Here is a 25,104-nt window from a genome sequence, read left to right as displayed (position 1 = left end):
TCCTTTAGTCTCCCCACCGCCTTGGGCCTTGTTGTCTCCTGTGGCCCGGCCGGCCCTTGCTGCCCCCGCCGGTGGTGCACCGCCGCGTGGAGGCAGGGATCAGTGCGAGCCGAGCACACAGGCTCTGGTGAGCAGAGCCGAGTTTGGTCCCAGCATCTAATTCAATTTGTTCTGCCGAGATTGAAATACGAAATGGTTGCCAGTCAGACGTTCAAAGGACGGCAAGTGCCTGCTGAAATTTGAATTTTAATGAAAACGACTTTAACCCTTTGGTGCACCTTGCGGGAGGGAAAGCTCCCGCGTCCTGTGGAACCGCCTCTGGGCTCTCCCCTCCTCCCACTCCCCTGCGGCTGCGCCTCTCCCGCCCCTGCTAGTTGTGTGGTGGTTCCTCCAGCAGCGGCGACGGTGGTGCTGGGAGACTGAGGGATGCCGGCTCCACAGTAACCTCCTCTCCCATGTCGCCCCGGCCGTGGGAACAGGCTTCTCCCGCCCTGGGCAACTTGGGCAAGCCCTGTGTGGACCGGCCCGGGCCCCGCTAGGTGCCCCTGGCCCAGCTGTGAGTGTCTGTCTGTGTTGTGGTTGCACGTCTGTCCTCCCTCTGGACTGTAAACCCCCAGAGAGCAGAGGCGCGCACAGCACCGCCCCTTCCCCCCAAGCCCGACGGGAAGGAGGTGCTTGGCAGGGCTGGAGGCGGGGTGAGCGCCCCACTCCGTCCCCCCAGCAGCTGGGAGGGGGGTGATGTGGGGATACCGACGTGGAGGCTCGGAGAGGCAGGACACGCTCCCCCGGTGCCAGGGCGGCACATGGTGCAGGAGGGTCTGGCCCTGTGCCGGCGGCCACTGTCAAGTGCCGTCGACCTCTGGGTGAGTGTTACGGCTGAGTACGGTGTGGCCCTGGCCTCCTAGGGCGCCGGGGTGAGGAGTGAGGGTGGTGGGGCGGCCCTGGGACTCCCCTGAGGACACTCAGCTCCTGGGGGCTGAGCCCTTGGCCTCGTCCTCGGGGACCCGCAGAGCCAGGGAGGCCCAGGAGAACGTGAGACACCTCGGTGTGTGCGTGCGTGCACCCAGCGGACGCTGCTGGAGCCTGCCCTGCACCAAGCCCAGCCCGGGTGCTAGGGAGACAGACAGCGAGCAGACGCTGACCCCACTGGTGTCGCTGAGGCCGGCCTCCCCATGGGGTGCCCCAGGGGCTGACAGAAGGGCCCCCAGAGGGGCTGGAGGCGCAGCGAGGAGTCGTCTGCTTGTCTTGAGGAGATTAAAGCAGCAACAGGGGGAACCCAGTCCCATGTACACAGAGCCAGGGAATGTAGCTTGAAGTTCACCAGTTTCTAGTTTGTTTTGAAGCCATTTCTAGATGGTTCCAAATGCTTCTGGCCACAGGACCCCCTTTTCCAAACCAAAGCCATATGCAGAACCCAACACAGAGCACAGATAACGCAGAACTGCTCTGCTCCAAGTTGGGGTCCCAGGACCAGCCCCCACACATCCGTGTCCTGTCCCCCCCCCCCCCCACTCAGCACCCGAGAGCCGTGGAAAACCACCCAGCTGAACGTGCCTCGTGAAGCGCAGGTGACTCCATGCAGCCCGCAGACAGGCAGGTTTCAATCTGTACGAGCTTGTTTGCACGTGCGCGCTACGAACACACAGCTCGTCAACCCGGTGGCTTTGCCGGGCTCCAAGAAGGAGGTGCTTGGGCGGTCTAAACCGGGGGTTGCCGAACCGGCTTTCGGGCCAGGTCCAGCTGCCGCCGGTTCGTGTAAATAAAGTTTTACCCACACACAAGCAGGCCCCTCGGGTCCCATCCCATCTGGGGCAGCCTGCCCACCGCAGCCTCGGAGTCGAGTGATTGCGGCAAGGGGCTGTCCGGCCCACAGAGCCTGGAATGCTGACCGACTGGCCGTCCACACCGAGTTTGCCAGGGGGCCCGAGGCCAGCCCCTCCGGTTTCACGGCTCAGGAACGAGAGCAGAGAGGGCGAGCGGCTCCCACGGGGTCACGCTGTGGCAGCACTGCCCACTCCGTGTTCTTCCCACCCTGCCCCCGGAGCCAGCCCCTTGCCCCCTCTGAGGGCCCCGTGTCCCGCCCCCTGGGGATGTGAGGAGGGCTGAACGGGTGCGCCGTGAGGCTGCACCAGCTCTCCGTTGGTACCCCATCCCCCAGCGTCAAGGAGTGTCCCCCCAGCGTGAGCCCATGAGAGGCCACGGTGCTCAAGCTCCGGCCCAGAGCTCGGGGGCTGCAGCTCAGCGGCAGAATTAAAGGGGCCCTGCAATCCAATTAGAGCGTCGCCAGGAGCCAGGGCTGCGTCCCCTCCAGCTCCCTTAATAAACCCCACTTCCCCGTAATTGCGGCTTTCATGAGAAAGACCCACTGGGGCCGCAGCGCCCCGTCCTTGGGCGTGGGCCAGCAGCCAGCGCTTTTCCGCCGTCGTGCAGATTTCCGGTGGCAGCTGCTCCCGTCCTCCCCGGGAACCGCCGGGGGCCCTCCCTTCTCCTGGTCCCCGAAAGGATTCCAGGTGGTGCCGCTACTGCCTTGTGTCTGCGAGTCACCCTGCAGGCCACGGAGCGCTCGGCAGCGTCTCGACTGAGTCACAGGGCGGACACTGTTGCCCTCACCGCACAGGTGAGGGGCTCTGAGGCCAAGGTTCTGGAAGGCACTGGGAGAGGCCAGGCCCTGTCCCCACGGCTGGTTCTGGCTGGTTCCGGCCACGGCTCTCCGGCCGAGCCCAGAGCAGCCGAGAGGGGGCTGAGCGGGTTGGATCCAGAGCCCCTGGTCCCCCACTTCTGACATTTCTGCTTGTGGGTTCGGCGGCCTGGCCCTCGTGATATAAGCAGTCCACCGCAACAGAGTTAAGCCGCATACATTTGGGACCCCCAAACTGGAGCCGGCTCCCTCCTCCGGCGCTCAGCTGACGAGCAGCGGGCGGCCCCAGAGCCCGGGGCAGCCGGCCGGGCGGCCCTGCAGAGGCCGCGCTTCGGTGGGAGTGCGCTCAAAGGCCCACACGTACGATGCTCTCAGATGCTCAACCCGAGAAGAGTTTAAGGCCCAGTGTCCCGGGCCCAAGCCCTGGTTGTCCGTGGAAACCCCAGACACACGTGGGTCTTGTTGCTTTCGCAGGAAGACGCGTTTGCTACCTGCCCCGTTGGCCAGAGCAGGTCCTGGGGCTGAGCCCCCCCCCTCAGCATGGGAGGGCCCCCCAGAAGGCGTGGGTGTGGGGTGGGAGGACAGAACAGGTCCCACACACACGGGAGGCACCGGCTAAGCGTTCGCTGGAGCCCGGGCCGTCAGCAGAGAAACAGGACGCTGAGACTCTACTGAGAAAACAAGGGCAATTCTAGCCAGGCAGCTGGCCCCAGGTGGCACGCATTGAGTCCCCAGGTGTGAGCGGGCCATCAGCTAGCTAACTCCCTCCCGCCGGAAGGGTCCGTGCTTGTCCCCACCCCCGTTAAAAGGTGCCGGGGCGCTCCCACAGCCAGACCCGCTCCTGTGGGCTCCCCAGGCTCAGTCCGCTCGAGCCCCGTTTTCCCCGGGAAACGCCGGGCTGTAGTAACCGGAGTTTGGGGTTCCCCTCCAATCCCCAAGCCTCTCCTGCTCCCAGCTGGGGAGCTCACTGCTGGCAGCACGGGCGGAGGGGTGGGGGGAGGGGGCTAAAAAGCAACTTCTCCGTCTGCTCCTAAAAACCCGAACTTGAACTTTGTGGTGTCTGAAAAGCCACCCAGTTCCTCCAGCTCCCTCCTGTTCAGCATGCAGGATGTCCGCCTACAACAGACTCGTCCCCCCCCCACGCAGCGCAGCGGCTCTCGGGGCCGCCGGGGGTGGGGGCACGCTCAGGGTGTTCTCCGGGCTGACTGAGTCACTCCTGCGTCCTGTGTGGCGGTCTCCGCTTCCGGAGCAAAAGCCACTGGGCCCTCGAGGCAGGGTACTTTCTGGAAACCCGAGTTCTTGGGGGCGGGGGAAGGGGGGAGCTCTGCCCTTTCATGCAGAAGCACAGGTTCGGATCTGCACCAGCTTCCTCTGAGGACGGCGACTGGACCGTCCCTCCCCGAGGGTGGGTTACGGGTGCCAAGGCCCAGCCCAGGGCCCGGCCGAGCTTCACTGACCGCCGGCCTGTGCCAGGCACCGGGTGGTGAGCCGGGTGCAGGCCCAGGCCCCGTGGAGTGCTGGCCCCAGCACCTGGGGTGGGACTATCACCCACCCAGCCTGGAAAGCCCTGCCGGCCCCACCACCACTGAGGGAGGACCACTGTCAGCCAGGGGCGGCCCCGGGGGGGCTGTGACCCGGCTGGGGGCCCCGTGGCACGTCTGGGCTGCTCGGGGCTCCACATCCTCCCGGCAGCCTCCTCCCCGAAGCGGGAGTCAATCACGTGGCCGCGGAGTGCGGTTTCGGGCGCGTCCGCTCGTGAATATCAATCAGGCCCGGTAATTCACAGCGAGTGGGAGCCTGACTGACGAATAAGCAAGGCTTTCACCCCAAACGGGGTCCAGGGACGGAGAGCAGCGGTGGTGTGCCGCGGCGGGCAGGCGAGGGCACGATGTGACCGGAATTGGAAAGGCCGATGGCTGAGCTGCAGATGGCAGAGTGGTCCTGAGGGGTGGCCAGACAGCCTGGGGAGCAGGGTCCCCTCACAGGCAGCGGTGGGGGACTGGGGGGCTGGGAGCGGGCTCTAGGCTACCCTGCGCCCTCTCTCTGGGTTCCTCTGACCACACGTGTGGGGGCCAGCCAGACACCCCAGGAAAGATGGGTTGCCTGGGGCAGACCCTCGTCACCAAGCAAGGGAGGCCTGGTCCTGAGGTCAAGGGCGGAGGCCAGGCCCGTTGTGAGCACCTCCCATGGTGCCGAGTGTGTGTCCTCCCTGGGGTCGGGGTGCCTGAAGCAGGGGCCGCTGGGTGGGGACAAGCCGGGCTGCGAGGCTGACGTTCCAGCCCTGTGCCCCACGAGCCCTGTGGCTTTTGGAACAAGTCACCCGGCCTTGGTGTCCTTTTGTGTAAGATGGGGGTGACAGGAGCACCCACCGAGGGCTCACTGAGCGGGGGGCAGGGGGTGGTCTCCAAGCTGTGGGACTCGGGCCAGACCGAGCACGTCTGTGTCCCAGCCCCGCCTGGGGGACACGAAGCCCCAGGCACACCGCGGGCACCAGGTGAGGGCACCGCCCTCCTCCCCTGGGCCTCCCCCATTCCGGCCTCGGTTCATCCGCCATCGTCACCACTTCCTCACTGTGGAGTAACCCCTCTAACCCTTCCTCACTTCTCGAGATGGGTGCCAGTACCGCCATTCTCATCTCCCACGAAAAAGCAGAACCCCGGGGAGGTCAGGTGCCCAGCCCAGTCACACCGCCCGGGGGGTTAGAACCAGCAGCCTGCGGTCTGTGCTTCCCGCCCCCACACCGCCCCGCCCCCCCCACGCTGCCACGCCCCGTCTGCCTCTGCCTTCGTCTTTGCCACGTGGAGACGCAGCCCTGCCCCTAGAGGAGGCATCAGCGAGGCTCTGAGACGGCCCTTGGCCCTGGGCCTGCCTCAGGAGAGCCTGTCCAGCTCTCCAGGCGCACCTTTGACGGGTAGACAGGGCGGGGCTGAGTCCTAATGACGCCATCTTTCTCTGAGAGCCTAGTTCTAGGCCCTCGGAATTCAATGACAAAGTCAAGTTCAATGACCAGTTACTGAGGCTTCCCCTTAGCCCCGTGACCCACAGGCACTGCTGTTTCCCTGCATTTTGCATTTGAGGAGCCTGAGGCTCAGGACTGGACTTCAGAGGCCTTCCCAGAATCCCCCAGCTCAGCAGAGGCTGGCGTGGTGGTCCTGCCAGGTCCTGGCTTTCAATGCAAGCCCCCCCGTCCGTCCACCCTCCGAGGCCCGGGACAGCAGAGCACGTACTAGAACCTCCTCCCCCTGGCGGGGCCCTGGGGTCCGTGGGGAAGAAGGCAGACCGAGACCCCTGCGGTGGGGTGCACTTTGCCCGGGAGCCCGGCAGAGGCTCCCAGCTCAGTTGGGGGGAGGGTGTCCGTGGTCGTGGGCGCAGGAGGACGGGAGCCCGGACGCGTGGCTCTGCGGTCGCCTGCAGCTGAGCCTGCGGGAGGCTCTGTGCCCAGCACAGCCGCCCCTCTGCTGGTCCGGAGGCAGCCGGGGCGTGTGGGCCGTGTCCATGCTGACACGTTCCCTGGTGCGGGGCGGCAGCACGCAGGCGGTTTACAAGGCACAGCCTCCGGGGCCCAGGGGGGTGAGGACATCATCTGCCCCCGTCACAAACAAGCCCGTGCCCACCCGTGACATGTGTGACATCACGTCAGGCAGAGAGGAGGGGCTGGAAGACAGAGCAAGGAGACGGGCCACCTGCTGAGGACGCTGCAGTCACGCTGCCCGTGTCACCAGGCCCTTGTGTGTGAGGGCGAGCTAAGGTGCGGTGCAGCCGGCCAGCCAGGGAGCGCAGGGCCTGCACCTAGTAGGTGCTCCGTGAACAGGCCGTGACGGTGACCGTCTTTGTCCTGTGCGTCACTGCCCACAGCCCCATCGACTCCTCGGCAGATGCCGGGGCAGCTCCAGACCTCCCCCCCCCCCCCCCCCGGCCCGAACTGCAGAGGCAGGCGGTCTTCACGGGGGGGCCTTGGGGAACGGGGGAGCCGACTGGCAGCTGCTGCTGATTTTTATTTGCATCTCAAGTGGGTGCCGTGGGCGCCTGCCTCTGTCCTCTGCCTCCCGTCCGTCCAGGAACCCCCCATCCCCTCTGCCCGCCCGGGGGGTGGTGAGGGAGGCTTGGCCACCGGAGCTCGGGAGGCCCAGCCCGCCGCCTCCCGGGAGACACTGGGTAGTTTCTCATTTTCCCCTTGAGCAGTTTCACAGCCGCGTTAAACCTGCGGCGGAGGCTGGCTGGGACGGAGGCCCAGCCCCGAGGAAGGAGGCGGGCGAGGGAGTAAATGCACCCAAGGCTGGGCGCTGCTCCCACCCACAGCAAACGTGCGGTACCCGGGAAGCGCCCCAGGGAGCAGGTGACTTACGGAGGCCAGCCCGGGCCCCTCCCCCGGCCCAGCCGGAGCAGTCCCCAACTACGGTAATGCTTCCAGCACAGAGAGGCCGCTTTGCAGCAGACTGTACAAAGGGACCCCGGTCCGGCTTCTTATCTTTTAAAACGGGCTTGCTGCTAAACCCGGGGAGGTTCATCTCCCTAAAGTGTGGTTTAGCCACAGGATTCTTCCGTGTGGGATACTCAAGGGGCCAGCTGGAGCCGGGTCCTGCCTCGTGCATCAGCTGCTGTGTTCGAGTCAGAAATGGGCCCGCTGAGAACCTCCCGAGCCTGATCGTTATTAACAAAGCCTGTCCGCAGCCGTGTGAGAGGGCTCCTCCGCCCATCTCCCAGATGCAGCAGCTGAGGCTCGGAGGTGTGCCAGCTCGCCCGCCCAGGGCTACACAGCTCACAGACGCAGAGCCAGGCTCCAGGGGTCTGTCTGCCTCCAAAGCCGGTGCCCGTTCCGGGAAATAACCCCGGTGGTGGGGGCAGTGAGGAGAAAGGTCCCCCCCCCTCTGCACACACCCGTCCCACGGGAACCCATCTCCTGCTTGGGCTCCAGGCAGCGCCAGACAGCATCCCCCGTCCTCCTCGGCTTGCTTCCAGTCAGCATAAGCAGCCCTAATGAGGTCCTCTCGCCCAGGGTGGCCAGGCCCCCGGCAGGACCTGGGGAGCAGATCTGACCAGGGGTCATCCAGAGGGGGCTGTGCCGAGTCCAGCCTCTGGGCCAAGACCCACCGTATCGTCGCCTTCGTCCCACAACCTCCGGACTCGTGACCGTTCTGGGAATCCTCCACGCCGACCCTCAGGACTTTGCCTGCGGGTCCCTCTGTTGAGTCCGCCCTTCCCCTTGCTTTCACGAGACTCTGCCCAGGTGTGGATGCCATCGTCTTCAAAGCTGATTCTCATTTTCTTCTTAGCACTTGCCACCTTCTGACATGCTTTCTGCTTATTTGTTTATTGTTCCTTCCTCCTCCCTCCCCCGACTAGAATGTTCCACGAGGGCAGGTGTGCTACCTTGGTCACTGCTGAGTCCTCGGAGCCCAGAGCGGCGTCTGGGGCAAAGGCCTGTGGGTAACAAGTGCAGGAATCTGTTAGGAAGTTAGAGAGTGGGTTCTCCGTCCTGGGGTCAGGACAGACCTGCCAGGTGAGCCTCACCCTGACGTCACAGGTGAGTCTCACCCTGATGTCACAGGTGAGTCTCACCCTGACGTCACAGGTGAGAAGATGGAGGCCCAGGGCAGGTGTCGAGGCCAGGAGATCAGCCCTCCGCGTGAACGCCCCATTGCGCCTCGCACTGGTGGTCAGCCCCAGGAAACTCTCTGCTCCACGAAGGAGGGACGGCGGCTGTCAGCGAGCCAAGAAGCGGGGGACCTGGGTTGGCCCACACGGAGCGGAGCCCCAGGCAGGCCCCGCCGCTCCCCGTGCCGGAGTGGAGCGGCGGGGTCCTGGGGTTTGCCGGCAGACGGCGGGCGGACGCCTGCGCCTGGACTTCGTTAGAATGCAGCCGTTCGCTCCCGCCTTCTCTCTGATGGCTGCGAGTGATTGACACTTACAAATTACCCAGCCGAAAGTGTCGAGTCTTTGACCCCTGAGTAACATCTTTGGCAAGCCTGAGATTTGCCAGCATTTTGTCATCTAATTACTACAAATCCCTTGAAAATTCACTGGCTGGTGAATTTTTAATGCGGGGCAATTTCAATGTGATGCATGGCCCAGATGGGTTCTTGCTTTTCTCGTTTCTCGTCTCGCTCTCTCTCTCTCTTTTCCTCTTCGCTCTCTTTCTCTCTCCATCCCTCTTTGCTTAACTTGAATCATCTCAAACTTTTGACTGGGCCTGTGGCAGAAGCCCCGCCCTGAACACCTGGGCGGAGCAGCTGGAGGGTGTGGGGTCTCCGCAGCTGCGCCTCCCCTCCCGCGCTGTGTTCTTTGGAAACCTGCCCGGAGACGGTCACCGGGAAGACAGCTTGCGGGTCCACCTGCTCCCCCCCCCCACCCCCGCCCCCAGGCTCCCCCAGCTAGCGCAGCAGCCCCTGCGGGGCCGGGACACCAGCCGCCTTCACAGCACACCTGAGCGAGTGAGAGGCCAGTGGCTATGTGTGGGGTGGGTTACTTTCGCACTGAACCTCAGGCAAAGCGAGGGTTTCACCACGGTGCTATTCTGTTTACCTCGTTCCTTGTAGATCGTTGGATAACGCTGCTCACCAGGGCCGGGGAGAGAGGGCTGCCTTTGGCGGAACAGCCTACGAGCCTGTACCTTCCATGCCCTGTGCCTGGACAACCTCCTGCCCCTTCAGACCCCAAGGGGGAAGCCGGGCTCCCCCCGTCCAAGCGCCACTAGGACCCGCTCGTGCTGCAGGAGGAACCCGGGACTTCAGCCCGCCGTGGGAGCAAGTCCCGTCTGCAAACCAGCAGTGAGGAGGGGCTGGGGACCGAGAAACCTGGCTCACGTTTGTGCGTGGTTTTCAAGGACTTATTTTTCCCCTCAGCTTTCATATGTATATCGGATTCTTATTTCTAAATACAGAAACAAGGTGCCTTTTAAACTCTGTCCCCACAGCAGCCCCCTGCGGGGCGCCCTCCTCACCGACAACCCGGGGCGAGAACCCGCGGTCACAGCCGTGCGCTCGCCGGTGACCTCCGCCAGCCCCCTCCGCCCCGCCCCCGTCCCCCTATTCAGGGAAGCGAGGTTTCGCTTTTCAGCCCCGTTTCTGGTTACATATGTACACGGCCGATAAAATATTCCGCTTCGCCCCTTCTCCCCCTGGGACCTGCCGTCGTACAGGGAGAGGGTTTGTATGACAGCGACCGCGACAGCCGTGTCGCCTGGAAACCGCGGTGGCGGGGAGGGGCCGCCGTCTCTCCAGCTCCTCTCCATTCAGGCTCCCTCGTGCGGTTCTGATAGCGGCACTGCGGGCGGGAGACGGCCCGGGCCTCCTCCGTGGGCGCCAGTCGCGGCCCCGGTGCCTTGAGAAGGGAGACGCTACCGAGGTTTGCAGCATTTGCTGCCTGGCCACACCCACGTCCCCCAGGCTTCACCCGGGGTCACCCGGACAGGCAGGGAGGCCGGCTCTGCTGCTCTGCAGAGGAGGCGGTGGGTGCCGAATGCTGGAGCCCACTGTCCCCGGACACCCTCAGAAGCTGGGGCCAGAGCGGGATCTGGTGGAGGGCGGCCCCAGAGAAGCAAACTGCTGATGGATAGAACCCAGCCTTCGGAGAAGGGGCGGGGCGGGGCGTTGCACACGGCGAGGGGCGTGCCCGGGCCGCTGGGGGGCGTGTCCAGGCCGCTGTGGTTGTCCGGGGAGGAAGGAGATGAACAGTGGTCTGGGGCTCCACCCACAGGACTCTGGACGAGGCCTCTGACCGCACTGATTCCTGCTTCTCTCTCCACGCACTTGATCCTCGGGTCTCCCTTCACATGAAACTGCTGTTCTTCAAATCCAGAATATCCCAGAGGCAGTGGGGGTGGAGGCAGGCATCCTTAAGCTGCTTTCTAACCCCCCTGGACACAAAGCAACAGCTGACGTGGCTCCGAGTTCCCAGGGGCAGGGACTTTGCACTCAGCGTTCCGAGTGCCTCCCCCGCTGTGACTCCTCCGAAGGACCCTGCCTGGGCCGCGGACCGGGCTCGGGGCTGGGCACTGAGGGCCAGGGCCACAGGCCCTGTGCTGGGAAGAGCTTCGAATGGGGTGTGGGGCTCCTCAGGCAAGAATGGGTTGAATAAGCTCCACACGGGAGGTCCGGCATCCTCTGAAAGGTCGGGAGATGATGGGGTTCAGGCAGGAAGGCGGCAAGCATTTAATAAGCACCCAGGAGGTACTAGGCACCGGGGTGGCAAAGATACGATTCACGGCTGGCCTTGGAGGGTTCAAGTTTAGTAGACATGACCTTTGCATGGGAATGACCTTTTAGAAGGAGGAACATCAAGGCGGGAGCCTGCCGGGGCGAAGAAGGGGCAACCACGGCGGCCTTCATGGGCCAGTAGCCTCGCGTGTACCGAGACCCCTCCAGCCGGGCTGGGCGGTTTTCAGGCGGAGCCTTTTCCAAACAAAGGTGCGCATGTGCGTTGTCTGTGCGTGACAGCCAGGCCCCCGCACGCACACGCTAGCAGCGCTGGGGCCCACGTGGAAATAAACGCACAAGAGAACCAAGAATGATTAATTCTGTTATCTGTCCGCTGCTGCTGCCGCTCTCCCCAGCCCCGTGGTCCTTAGAACTGAGAAATGGTGCAAAAAGGCAGCTAGGGAGCAGGCATGTGTCTTCATTTTCACTATGCCTCAAAGTTCCCCGGCTTTTTTCTTCTGGTTTTGTTTCATTTTGGATTGTGTGTGTGTGTTTGTGTGCATGGACACACAAGCATTTTTCTCCTAACGAGAGTGCTGTTAGAACCATGGAACGTTCTGGGCTAGTTTGCGCTGTAGTCCCTACTTGACAATATCTGCCACCAGTTCTGAGACTAGGAGCACTTTTTTCCCTCCTCTTTTCTCATATTCATTCATTCATTCAACAAATACTTGTTGACGGCCTGGCACCGCCCTTGGCACGGGGACACGTAGCTAGGACAGAAAGGTTTACCTCCTTCGGTCTCATGGGAAAAGAGACACTAACCCAGGGACAAATAAATGTATAATTTCAAATAGGGATGATGGCTGCAGAAAGCAGTGGAGTGGTCCAGAAAGACTGCTTGGAGGAAGTGACATTTAAGCCAAGACTTGAAGACTGAAAAATCAGCCACTAGTGCATGCCAAAAATCGCAGTGGGCGGGCAGCGTCTCGGGCAGACAGACAAGTTCAAAGGAAGCAGGGAGGCGTTGTGCTTGAGGACGTACAGGGGGTGGGGTTCCTGGAACCCAGGGGCGATGTGAGGAAGGGACTCCAGGGGTGTTTCATCCCACAGAAGCAGCTGTGGGGGGCTCGCCAATCGACAGGAAAGACACGGGTGATGCAGCAGTGAAGTGGGGGAGGTGGGGTGGAGAGAGGGTGTGGCAGATGCTGTGGGATAACCAGTTGTTTCCATTCTCCTTCACCTGTGCTTCCTTCTTGTTGCTTTCCTGCCCACCTGCCAGCTGGAGGCGTCTGAGGCACAGCTAGCCATCAGACCTCCACAAAAACTTGCTAGGAGCTTTCCAGGAAAGCTTCTGTTTTCATGATTTTAAAAAGAAAGAAAAATTGCAGGCACTCTTCCTTCCTCCTTTCCTTTTGCCTTTAACTTGGATGTGACGTCTGGAGCTGCAGCAGCCATTTTGCAGTCTAGAGGGAAAACCCAAGAATCACAAAGACAGATGAGCCACTTAATGCCAGCCACCCATCTGCGGCCTTTTCATTGTATGAAAAGAACGGCCCCCATTTATTGAAGATACAGTTAGTTGGTTTTATTGTTATTTGTCAAAAGCATTCCTGGGCTGGTACAGGCAGTAAGGAATCGGGGCTGGGGAGAGGTGAAGAATGATACAGGTGAGTCTGAGTTCAAAAGCAGCAGCCTGGCGATCCTCAAATGGAGCACTGGGTGTGGAAGGGTCTTCTTTGATGGTGAAATGAACCTGCTGTTCACTTGAAAAATTTCTGCGTCAAGTTCCGTGTTTACTGGAAAGGGTTAAGGGGAAGTGAGTCGAGACAGACAGGGTCCTCATCGCACCTAAAAGCAAGTTCGGTGGGCGGGCTCCACTGTGTGAGAAAGACTGCTTTCCGGGGCTTATTTGTGTTGTCTGTCGGGCCGAGGTGGGAGAAGGGCCAAAGGTGACGGAGAAAAGGACACATTCGTAAGCTCTGAAGAGGCCCCCGCGCTAGCCCTGGATTTCCAGGGTTTGAGGCACATCGTGACAATAAGTGTGTGAAAGAGGAAAGAAAGATTATAAACACGGACAAACTACCTGCCCAGTGAGAGCCAAAGGGAAAAAGAACACTAACTTGGTGGTGTGTGTTCTGTCCGGAGGCCCACGTAAATGCTCGTGGAGCGGAGGTCTGCACCGAAATAGAAATCGCATGACCGCTGCCGGCGCTGGGTTGCCTGGAGTGGAGGCTTCACGAACGTGCGTGGTCGAGAGCAGGCATCCCAGGGGACGGGGGAATGTGGGGGTCCCGGCTCCAAGACGCCAGCAGCAGGGCAGTGCCGATCCTGCCCCCCTCAAGTTAGTCCCCGCTGAGCTCGAGGTTCCCCGAGAAGGACCTTGAGAAACCACCGCGCCCCAGAGGAGGGCACCGATGCGGCAGCGCTCTGCCGGAGCCTGCGGCGTGTTGACATTCACTCAACAACCACTTGGTGAAGACCTACTGGGTCCATACCGTCCCGGGTGCTGAATCACCTAAGCCCAAAGGGTTATTGACCTAGAAGAGGGATGGCACGGTAGCTACAAGCACTTAGACTCAGCAGTGTTCTCGCTGCCACGTTCTCCCGCCGGAAGTACTGACAGCTGTCTCTCAACCAGGACGTGACCAGCCCACGCCGAGAAAACCCCAGACTCAGCCTGAATGCTGGAGATCAAACCGTTGTCCGTGTCAGAATACAGTAGTCTGGAGGAGGCGCCTCAAGACTTCGGTGTCGCTGAAAACGCAGACTTGCGAGGGAGAAGCCGGGGGACGTGCAGAGCCCCCACGTGGCCGGGAGTCGGTTCCCTTTTCCGCTCTGGGCCGCAGCAAGCTGCTCCCGTCTCCAGCTTCCGAGAGGCAGCCACTCGGTTCTCACGCTTCCCTTTTCTGACCCGCAGAAAGTATTTGTATTGACACATTCGCCATGAAAAATGGGATTTGTGGCGTGAGAGGAGAGCGGAAAGGGGTAACGTAAGACCGTAGACACCAGAAGGTCCGTGTGAGAATGCGCAGAGCAGCTGGGTTTGCAAGAGCTGACGGCCGGAAGCCGCCCACCCAGGTGTCTGTGGGCAGTGGGCTGGGTCGGCGACGGTGGCTTCTCGCCCAGCGGTCAGCCGGGGGGCGGCGGAAAGGAAGCGGCCGCCGTGCACAGAGCGAGGGAGACGCTCTGCCAGCTGAGCGCGCTCACTGAGCGAAATCGCGCGGGACTCCGCTGGTCCGAAGTTCAAGAAGGGGTAAAGTGAAGGGATGGTGACGGGAGTCGGAACGGCGGTCACCCCTGGGGACGGGGCAGCGACTCGAGGAGGGACTCGAGGTGGCCTGCCCGTGGGCTCCCAGCGTCCCCTCCCTGGCCCCGGGTGGTGGTTCCACGGCGTTCGCACAGGTGAGAATGCGCTGGGAGGCGCTCTCTGCGTTGTGCCCAGGCGAGAGACACGCCCAGCGCCTTCTGTCACCGCCACGCACGTTTCCACAGAGGGACCGTTCTCAAACCTCTGAGTCTCAGGAACCCCATACACTCCTGAACTAGTGAGGACCTCCGAAAGCTATCTATTGATATTTGTTGTTTAGACATGAAAACTGAGATGCTTAAAAATATTTAATTCACTTTAAAATGCTAATAATAAACTCAGTAACATAGTCACATATTCTGTGGCAAGCCAATAGTATCCAAAAACCATAAGAAATGGAGTGAGAGGAGTGGGCGTGGTTTGACATCTTTGCAAACTTCTGTAACACCCAGCTTCACGGGAAACCCCCGGCCGCCCAAACCTCCGTCTGCATTCAGTCCAACGCGATGCTTCTGGATTGCGGTGTGTGAAGAAAATCTGGTCGCACAAAGATGCCGGGTGGAGCGGGGAGGGCCCCGCATGCCCCTTGGAGGGCGTCCGGCACCCTGGCAACCCCAGGTCGCTGCCTGAGAGGGTGCAAGCCCCGGCCGCCCTGTGGGAGAGAAGCAGGGCCTCGCGGGAGGCAGAGAGCCCATGCGCAGCCTCTGAACCCCCCAACTCTCTTGGCTTAACGACCGCCCCGAGTATCGGATGAAAGCTAAGGGTCTTTGCCAGGAAAGACAACCATTTTTAGTGGATGCACAGGGGTGTGTGTGCGCATAATTTCGGGGGCTTCAACCGTCCCTGGAGGCCCACCGCTGACTTCAAAGTAACAGCCACCGGTTGGGGGAGGGGAGGGACCGCAAGCGGTGAAGGATACAGACCAGGGGAGTTGCCCCGAACAGCCCACAGTTGCTTCTGGGCCCTGGACTAGAACTCGGGCCCCTCTAATCCCTCCCGTGCAAAGTCACCTCCAGAGCTGATGATGTTAACAGTGACACCTTCTCCTTGGGGGGAGTGTTTGCGTCATGCCGGACACAACCAGGCTGACACGTGTTCTCTGAGTTACTCCTCGCGAGAACCCTCGATGCTGCTCTTCTCCCCGCGTTCCAGAAGGGGAGCCTGGGACCCAGGGAGGCAAAGTCACGCGTCCAAGTTCACACAGCACAGCCAGGGTCAGACCGGCCGAGCCTGGCAACCCCACCTGCACTCAGATGTCCATGCCGGTGGCTTTACAACTGAGGGTGTGTGTGTGTGTGTGTGTGTGTGTGGTGTCAAGCAGGGGGATCTATTTCTCCAAATAACTCACAATACGTGAAACAAGGGGAACTAGCTGATTAAAGTGCTGGGTGGGGGGAGCGTGTACCCCAACCCCCCACCGGAGATAGCCCACTGGGGTCACGGGGCTCCACAGCACAGGGCTGGATGACTCTTTAGAAAAGTAGATGATGTTTCCTGAACACTTCCCATATCCATGGCACTGGTTAAGCATGTTTACTCATTCATTTAATGTTCTCCATAATAGACAATCAATAGCTTTTTTTTTAAGATTTTATTTATTTTTAGAGAGGGAAGGGAGGGGGAGAGAGAGAGAGAGAGAGAAACATCAATGTGTGGTTGCTGGAGGTCATAGCCTGCAACCCAGGCATGTACCCTGGCTGGGAATCAAACCTGCAACACTGGTTCGCAGCCTGCGCTCAATCCACTGAGCTACGCCAGCCAGGGCCACAATCAATAGCTTTTAAAGATGAGGAAATGGGTTCAGAGAGGTTAGATAACTTGCCTAAGGCCACACAGCCAGCGGCAGTGCTGGGTGCAGAGCTCAGTGATTCCTGTGGCTCCTTGGGGGCGGTGGGGGGGGGGGCGGTCCGGGTGTGCATTTCTACCATCACAGTGTTTGCATGGAAAAGCCTGGAAGAACAGACACCAAACCCTTAACGGTGGTTACTTAGAAGGCTGAGAAAACAGATGGAACTTCCTTGGCTAAACCTTTTCTTGTGATTGTTTGAAATTTTAGCTCAGACACATAAAACAGGATTTTTTAAAAAGTCAGTAATGCTTATCTCGCCTCCCTGCAGAGCAGGCCGTGAGTGTGTGTGTGTGTGCGTGCGCGCTCGAGTGCGCGGGTGTATGTGTGTGTGGTGTGCTGGGGAGAGAAACTTCCAGAAAGCTGGGGGGATGGGTGCCCAGCTCAGTCCTGGGCACTGAGAGGCAGCATTGCCAGGTGATGCTGGGCACTCACAGGTGACCGGTGACCATGCCGTCATCATCCCCTGAAGTCCTCCAGGCGTGCACCCACATGTGGGTGGGCACTCGGGTCCCCCTGGAAAAAAACCGCAGGTGCCACAAGCCACTGGAACCCCCCGGAGCCATGGGCCTGCCCCTGGGGGTGCCCACAGTCACCCCACGAGTGTGAACGCCCCCCCCCCACGACATCCCCTGGCGCTCTGGAGGCAGGAGAATCTCATTTTCACCCGGCACCCAGCCTGTCTGTCGGAGCACTGGGAGCCGCCTCCTATTTTTTTCCTGAATGATAATTTCCCCCCTCTTTTTGTAGCTAAAAATCACCCAGGCTTGTCCAGACGAGAGGGCAGAAAATTATGCCGTGAAAGAGAAGGGAAGATAATTTCTCTGGGTCACAGACATTCTCGCTTGTCATCCGTCTGCAGGAGACGCGGAGAGGGAGGGAGAGCTGCGGAGACGCGAGGCCCAGGAATGAAAATGAAGGCTGGCCCAAATCCATCACTGTCCTCCCCGGCTCTCGGGGCTGGGGGGTGGGGGTGCAGGGGGGCGCGGAGCCGACCCTGGGGGGCGGGCTGAGCGGGGACAGGGGGGCTTGGGGCTCTGATCAGGGGCCAGAAAGAGAGGAAGGCGGCAGAGGGAGGGAGGGAGGCGAACCCAGCCGCCCCAGCTGGAAAGGCTCAAGTCCCGCCTCGGGCCTCAGTTTCCCCACTGAGAACTCCTCCTCCACTCCCCACCTGCACCCCTCCCGCAGACAGGAGATGATAACACATGGGAGTATTCTGGAACATGCGAGCTGCTGGCACTGTGTTCACCAAAGGCAGCTGCAGCCTGCAGGCTGGGGTGGGGGGTGGGCAACGCCACCCCCGGCTGGGCCTCAGTTTTCCCATCTGTAAACTGGGGAGAACAGCACGACCTGTCTCGGAGGGCTGTTGTCAGGACAGGGGACAATTGTGTATCATGCTTCTGGCATGGTGTAGTCACACAACTGTAATAAGAGAAACAACAGAACATTACAAGGGCGCTACCTACAGTCGCCCGTGTTAACAATGAGTAACGCCTCGAGTCTCATTTCTCTCCAAAAAAAAAACCAAATCCCGTAAAAGCCCAGTGAGGCACAATGTAGAAAAACACAAAACGACCGTCTGACAAACTGGTTTGAGTCCCAGGTCTCACTGCGTGGCCCTGGGCAAGCCATTTGCCTTCCACGGGCCTCAGTTTCCCCATCCGCAGGGAGTGGGTCTCGACGCCTCACTGGGCGGCTGGGAAGACTGGAATTGCTCTGTGGGACCCGCCTAGTACAGTGAGGGTCTCCCCTCCTCCCCATCGTGAGAACAGCCGCTCCCCAGAGGCACAGTTTGGGATTCTCCGGCCCCTGAGTGACGGCGTTGAGAAGCGAAGACTGGGAGGAGCCCGCGGCCTCTGGCCCACGGGCCAGTCTTGTGCAGCGTTTGCAGACCAAAGGCGCATCAGCATCCTCGGTCCGTCTGACGCCGGGCAGGCAAGCTCTTTCTCTAAAAGGTAGATGGTGAACATCGTCAGTTTTGCAGACAGACGGGCAGGAACAGCATGTAACAAAGGGCGTCTCTGGGCCCTCCTCACCTTTATTTACAGAAACAAGCCGGAGGCCAGATTTGGCCACGGAACCCCATCTCTCTATAGTTAGTGTTGCTGCCCTGGCTGAACGGCAGAGCCGTGGCGTGAGGAACCCACCCAGACCAGAGCTCGGTCTGGCTACAGCCGGCAAGTCCAATGAGGAATCAGTTCCCCGGTCCATCGCCTGGGGGCCAGATCGGACGTCTCCTGTGACCTCCCCTAGACCTGCTCTTCCGAGTCCCAGCCTCTGTGACGCCCTCCCCCACGCCCCACTTCCATGCTGGGCCCTCAGCAGCTTGTCCTTGGAGGGTTCCCCTGGTGGGAAGTCTGCCCCTGGCCAGTCAGCTTGGAGTTGACCTTCAAGACTGAGTTGGGGTCTTCGAAGAACCACCACCGAGCTTTCTCAAGCGGGATGGCAAATATGTAGCAGGCGTTATGAACCCTCCGTTTCTGTACCCAGGCAGGCATTAGTAATCAATCAAGACGATCTTTTCTGCTTCAGGCATCCATTAAAACCAGATAGAACCGCTTTCGAGATAAAAGCTCATCGCCACTCAGACTGTAAGAGAAATGAGCTGCTACGGTGCTAGTTTCTTTTACGGGCCCGGGAAGTCCTGAGGTCTGAGAGAGAAGTGTAAAATGCTTAGCACAAGCACTTCCTAAGAGCCCCATAAATGGGAACTCCTGTGCTTACTAGCTGCAGTGTGGGCTTCTGGCGGCCTCGTTTGGAAGACGTGAGCCCAGATGGAAGAAACCAGGTCTTACGGATCCTGGGAGGAGCTTCGAGGGTGTTTGGCTAAAAGTTAAGATCTCTGCCTACTCCAAATTCGAGTCCCCTTGTTGTCCAAGGAGGAAGAGTGTGGGCATACACAGCAGAGGAAGGGCTGACCCTCCCGTTGTGCTTCAAAGGCCTCTTGTGGCTTTAAAAAAAAATAAAAATAAAAATCCCCTACTCTGGCTTTTCTTTACTCCCTCCAGCTTATCATGCTCCCTCCTGTCTCAGGGTCTTAGCACCTGCTGTTCCCTCTGCCTGAAATGCTCTTCCATGCCCTCTCCACCTCATCAGTGCCTATTTATCCTTCCGCTCTCAGCTCACACGTCATTGCCTCAGGGAAGAGCCTGCATCTCCCAGCCATGACCGTCTTTTTCCTTCTGGCGTGGAGTGTTTGCGATTTGGTAACATCGCCTCCTCCACTGGGGGGTCAGCCCCCTATGTGCCAGGAGGGGTTGTGTCTGTTCATTGATTCATTCATTCATTTGTTCATTCCACAAATGTTGATTGCAAGCCTACGACCATGTGCAAGACGGAATGGCTGGGAGGACCATGACGTAGGAAAGAGCAAGACTCTCACAAGGGAAACAAGAAGGCAGATGCAGCTGGAGCAAAGTGAGTGAGGGGAGCGCGCATGGGAGGGAAAGATGAGGGGAGGTGTGGCTGGATTTGATACAAAAGTCACGGGGACCCTGCATCAGTCAGCTACGGCTAAAATAATGCTGCGGAACAAATCACCCCAGTCGCTTAAAGCAGTAAGTGTTTTATATTTCTTCGTGAGCCTGTGGGTCAAGGTCTGGCTCTGGCTGGGTTCTCCAGCGCATCTGTGGCCGGCGGTGGCTCAGGGAGGTGCCTCTGCTCACCAAGGCTGGCCTCTGGGCCGTGCATGAGGGTCAGCTGGCTGGCAGGTGGTCCCGAGTGGCCTCTCTGGGGAGGACTCGGCTGCCCCCCACATGACCGCTCCTCCTCCAGCAGGCTAGCCCAGGTTCACTCTCAAGGTGAAGGCGAGGCTGCAGGACAGAGAGCAGAGGCTGCAAGGCCTCCTGAGGTCCAGGCTCAGAGCTAGCAAAGTGTGTCTTCTGCTACGTTCTGTTGGCCAGGCCAGCTTTGGAAGCCACTTTGGTCCACCAGCTACCAACCCCCATACAGCCCAGAGCTGGGCACGGGGGAGGAGCTCCATCAGTGTCTGTGGGACGGAGGCACAGGTAGGGGATGGCGGTGGGATGTTCTTGGACTGTGGCTGGGCCCGAGCTGATAACAAGGGGTTAACATTCCTCAGCCTGGCCGATTAGGGGCCCTGGTGCCCCTTCCCCGGAGCCGCAGTGAGCAGAGGAGGCAGGCTCTTCCTCCCGAAGTTTAATTAAGAGATCTGCCTCCACGGGACTAATCCTGTTATCGCTGCCCAGAGCCGACCGCGGGGGCGGCGGAAAATGTCAGCTGTCGGGAGGGCCTGGTGGGGCGCTGAAAGCCACTGGAATTTGGGGACAGGCAGGGGGTGGAGAGGAAGCCGGCGTCCCCACGGGGGCAGGACGTCTGGAAGCAGACGAAACACAAAGGGGAAGCTCCGTTTCAATCCCATCCCAGGAGGAGGTGAGGAAGAGGAGGCGGCGGAGGCGGGAGAGGCTGCTGAGAAGCTCCTGGCTTGGATGAACTTTGCTGGGTCTGCTGTGGCTGCCACCGCGCTCCGGCGGCACATTCCAGGGGAGATCTCCCCAGTCCCACATCCCCTCCTTTTCCAAAGAGGCGGATGCGCCGCCGTCACCCCAGACCAGCTGGGTTTGGACCCTCCGTCAGCCGTGTCCTGTGTGGTTTCGGGCGGATGACTTCACCTCTCTGAGCCTCCACTGCCTCACGCAGTCGGCGGGGGCGGTGACTGCCGTGTCGCAGGGCTAGCGAGAAGAAGCTGCAGCAGAGCGCCCGAGAGCAGCGCCGCACGCGGAGTGAGTGCTCAGACCGCGCTGTCTCCCCCTGCCCTGGTTACATTGTTCTCAGCCAGTGGCCGAGCCTCTGGGAGCAGGCCGGGTCTTCAGCCCACGCCCCTGCACATTCCGGGGGCATCTACCACCGGGTCGCCTGGAAACAGCGCCCCCTACAGGCGTGCAGAGCTCAGGATCCGTGACCTTACCAGGCAGTTTGCTCATTGCTAAATCTCAGTCCTTCACCCAGGGCTTGGTTGGGTGTTGCTTGAGTTTTTTACCTGTGACTCATTCATTCATTCCATTCATTCATGCAGAAATTTGTTGATGTCATTTCTGTTTTTCGGTGGGGGTGGGGGCGGACCACCGGACAAGACAATTCCTTCTTGCTATAACATGCAGTGGTTTGGGGGAGATTGAGAAATGAGCCCCTTTTTGCTGAAAGTGATTCCCTTATCTGCTATTCCTCCTCCAGGCAGAAATCCTGGCAGGCCCTGGTCACGAGGACTTCAGGACACCTGCTGAGGTTGGAGCCGGGTGGCAGCTCCGGGGTGAGGTGCACAGCCCTGGGGTGCAGGTGGGGAGGGGGACGGAGAGCCCGGGGCAGTGAGGACGTACCCTAGAGCCCCAAACGGGCCCTGGACTCGACTTACAATAATCCCAGCTTAAGCCCAGAGCTTCCCACCCGCCACACACTGGCCTAGGCACTCAACTGTCACCTGCCTAGGGGGCAGGCACGGTTATTATCGCCCTCACTGCACCGATGAGGAAACAGAGGCCCAGAATTGTGCCCCAAGCCACACAATGGTATGTAGGGAACTGGGCCACCAACCCAGAGTCCACCTTCATTATTTTTGTTTAAGATTTTGTTCATTTATTTTTAGAGAGGGGGAAGGGAGGGAGAAAGAGAGGAAGAGAAACATTGATGTGAGAGAGAAACATCGATCCGTTGCCTCTCGTGTGCACCCTCACCTGGGACTAAACCCGCAACCCAGGCATGCGCCCTGACTGGGAATCGAACCGCCAACCTCTCTCTTTGCAGGACGACGCCCAACCCACTGAGCCACACCAGTCAGGGCCAGAGTGCAGCTTCCTAACGGCCGTGCTTTGAGCCTCTTTGCTGTATGGCTTCTTGACTCAGTTTCCTCGCCTGTCAGGTGGAGCACCCAGTACCTTCCCGCAGACCTGACGAGGGGCGGAGAGGAGTCTGGGGCCCCGGGGCTCCGCTCTGGGTGCGGAGGGCGGCCGAGGCTGGTGGCCCACAGTGGCAAAGCTCCGGCTCTAATGTCAGGATTCTCGGCGGGGGGTGGGGGGGCTCAGAGCAGGGGGCAGCCCTGCATGTGTGCCTGAGCAGAAAGTGGGTGAGGGAGACTCCCCCAGCTCGTGGCGGGCACTGGGGCTGAGCCCCTGGGAGTCACCGGCTGGGGACGAGGGAAGAAACGCACCTGCCTCCTGCCGCCGTGGTCTCCAGAAGTCACGCCGCAACGGCGACCCCAGAGAACTCCATAAAATCCGAGCGGCAGTTAAGCCAGACTTCAGAGAGAACGGGAGTAATTAGTGCACTTCCCACAGAGAGTAAGTCCCAAATGTCACACACACAGTGCCGGGGCCGTCACAGCCCGTCCTCTGCCTCCGCACCCACACTGCTGCTGGCAGGGCCCCGGCCTGGCCCGGGGCCTTCTGCACGGCTGTGGACAGCACAGCAGGGGGCGTCCCAGGCCTGGGGACCGGACTGGGGGACACTAGGTGAGCATCTGTTCTGCTCAGCTCCGGCACCAGCAGAGCCTCATCTTTTCCATCTGTTCAGTGGGTCTCTCTGTCCCCTGGGGTTGTAGGGACAGATTCGGCCATGGATGGAGAATGCTAGACACCGGACAGCCACTCTCTGCGAAGTAGGCAAATACCATGAGGGCAAATATTGCCCAAAACACAGGAGGTAGAGGAGATACAGCCGCGACCCCACCCCCGCCCTCTTTACCCAGTGCACGGATCCCAATGGCACGATCAGGGTGGCTGCTAGAGGCTCCCAGCTCCTTCCTTCTCCACCTACATGCCCTGTACCAATGGCAGCTGCCATCAAGGGGAAGGGGTTGCCACCCAGACCCTGGGGCAGCCCACAGCCAGTGCCTGGTGGATGCAGGGACACAGAGGTCAGCCCCTCGCCTCAGGAGCCGGGACAGCTCCGCGGTACCCTCTCTCATCTGCACTCCCCCCACCAGCAATGCGGACGTGGGCATCCCTGCCTCCTGGTGCTGCGAGGGGGCGGGCTGGCTGGGTCCGCGTCCCACTCCTCCATTCTAGACGCAGGACCTCGGACCCCCGACTTGACCATTGCGTGCCTCGGTGTCCTTGGCTGTAGGAGGAAGTCATGACAGAAGCTGATTCACAGGGAGGCTGGCAGGATGACATGGTTTACTTAAGTGCCAGGAACCGAGCCTGACTCCAGTAGCTGCTCCCTATATGTGGCCCCCGCTCTTCTCCTGCCCCTTCTGTGTTCGCATGGGGAGTGGGAGCGTCGATACAATGAGCGCGCCGGCTTGTGTCAGTGCCCTGCCCAGTGCCCCAGGGCCGCCCGCGCCTCTTCCTTCTCCCGGTGTGCATCCTGGCTGCGTCCACTGGCTGACCCACCCCAATTAGGGGACTCCCGTGTTGATATTGACACACAAAGGGGCCAGCTGGTGACCTCTGAACTCATCCCACTTGGGATCACAGGCTGATTCCGGCCGCAGCCCTCAGCTCTGAGAGCAGGACCCCTAATCTTCTTTGACACCGAGCGGAGCTGGCCTCACCCCGACCTTTGCTCCGGGTCTCCCTGACTCCCGGCGTTCCCTGGGCCTCAGGGGGTCACCCTGCCCGCAGATGGACGAGGCCTGGGCCGAGGGGAGGGAGGCTGGTCTGGCCACCGTTTGCTGCTGGGAGAGTGGAGAGCCTTCGGCTCGAGAAGCTCACCTGGATTCTAGGTGGAACACGGACACCTGCAGGCAGGGTCCCTGCCAGGGAGCCCAGGGAGCAGGTGTTTGCCTCCGCTCGGGAAGGAGATGCTGAGGCCGTGCAAAGGTGGGGTTTTAGGGCTCACTGGGGAGCCCTGGGAGGGGCTGCCTAGGAAGGAGGCCCCTTCCCAAATGTCCACCACACAAGGTTTTGTCTCCAGCTGCTCCCGGCTCACAGGGAGGAGTCCAGGCGCCTCGCCTATCGCCCCATCCCTGCCCTGAGCGACCAGAACTTGATGGTCTGCGTTAGACATGGCCTTGGGCCTCTGCCCCACTATCTTCCACACTGAGCCCAAGAAAGAGCCCCCCAGAACCCCGAGCTGCCCAAGAGGAGTTGCCATGGCAACAGGCAGCTGGCTCAGCAGGACAGGAAGTTTTGTTTGAGCCTCACTCAGCTTGCGGGCTGCCCCGAAGAGGGGTGCATGACCATCAGCTGTCCACGGACCTGCTGCGGAGGAACTTGGCTTCGGACATCCACCGAAGGAGAGGTTTGCCCGTGGACGTCACAACCAAGGGGACGCAGCGCTCTGGCCCCCTCCAGCTCTCCCCAGTTCAGCTCTGAGTCCGGGCCGTGTGTCTATTACATGGACCTGCACTGGGCTAACACTTCCTGGGACTTAAGACGTGACAGTGGCGACAAAGAGCCCTGGGTTCAAATCCTGGCCCTGCTTGCTCCTTAGCTGAGCAACCCCGGGCTTATTACTTGGCCTCTCTGAGCATCAAGTGCCTCACCCGGGGTGTAGGGAGGCCAATGGGGCTCTGAGGTCAGGCGTGCACGGAATCTGGCCTGCGGGAAGGGCTTCGTAAATACCAGCTCTCGAATATATAAAATGTGGTTAAAGGGCACTAAAAGCTTGGAGGCAGACCTCCCTGACTGTTGGGTCTTCCCCCCCGCCCTGGGATTGGAGGATTCCAGGCTCCTCCCACAGTGGCCGCCTCCCAAGCCGCGGATAGAGCTGTGGATGGGTCTAGGCAGAACTGGCTCCACCCACCACAGGGCCCATTACAAAATGAAATTGTGGGGCGCCTCGTTCATAAGGATTAAGACTTTCAAGATGGAGACCACGGAGCGTTAAACCAAACACGGGCCCTTCCAAGTGCACAGGTTCCACACCCACGCGGCTGGCCCTGGTGGAGGAATGTGCCTCGAGCCGCCTCTCTGAGCCTCTGGGTGGTCACCCAGCCCCCAGCCACAACCCTGGCAACGCGAGGAAGGGAACCTAACCAATGGGCTGAAGCGCGCTGGATCTGCACACAGCCTTGTAAAGCAGGTAATGTTAGCATCATCCCATATTACAGGTGAGGAAACTGAGGCAGAGAGGGAAGGAAGTGCAGCTGGACCACCAAGGACATACAGCTACAGGTAGTGGTTTAAACCCGGGTCTTTGGGACCCTACACCCCAAGATCTAGAGGCATCTCACCCCACTAAACCTTTCCTTCGGAAAGATGAAATACACTTTCCCCCA

General features: G+C 60.6%; 1 protein-coding gene across 1 annotated transcript in view; it reads left to right on the top strand.

Moving 5' to 3' along the window:
• Positions 1-9,541, top strand: part of RBM19 (RNA binding motif protein 19) — a 100,094-nt gene extending 90,553 nt beyond the window's left edge. The window contains exon 25 of the mRNA XM_028527880.2: positions 9,175-9,541. Within this exon, the coding sequence (XP_028383681.1) occupies positions 9,175-9,186 (12 nt within the window). The 3' untranslated portion in view covers positions 9,187-9,541. The remainder of the gene's footprint in view (positions 1-9,174) is intronic.
• Positions 9,542-25,104: the final 15,563 nt, after the last annotated feature.

Source organism: Phyllostomus discolor, chromosome 13 (assembly GCF_004126475.2).
Source record: "Phyllostomus discolor isolate MPI-MPIP mPhyDis1 chromosome 13, mPhyDis1.pri.v3, whole genome shotgun sequence".
NCBI classification, from domain to species: Eukaryota; Metazoa; Chordata; class Mammalia; order Chiroptera; family Phyllostomidae; genus Phyllostomus; species Phyllostomus discolor.
Note: the sequence above shows the minus strand (reverse complement) of the source record. Positions and strands in the feature narration are given on the sequence as shown.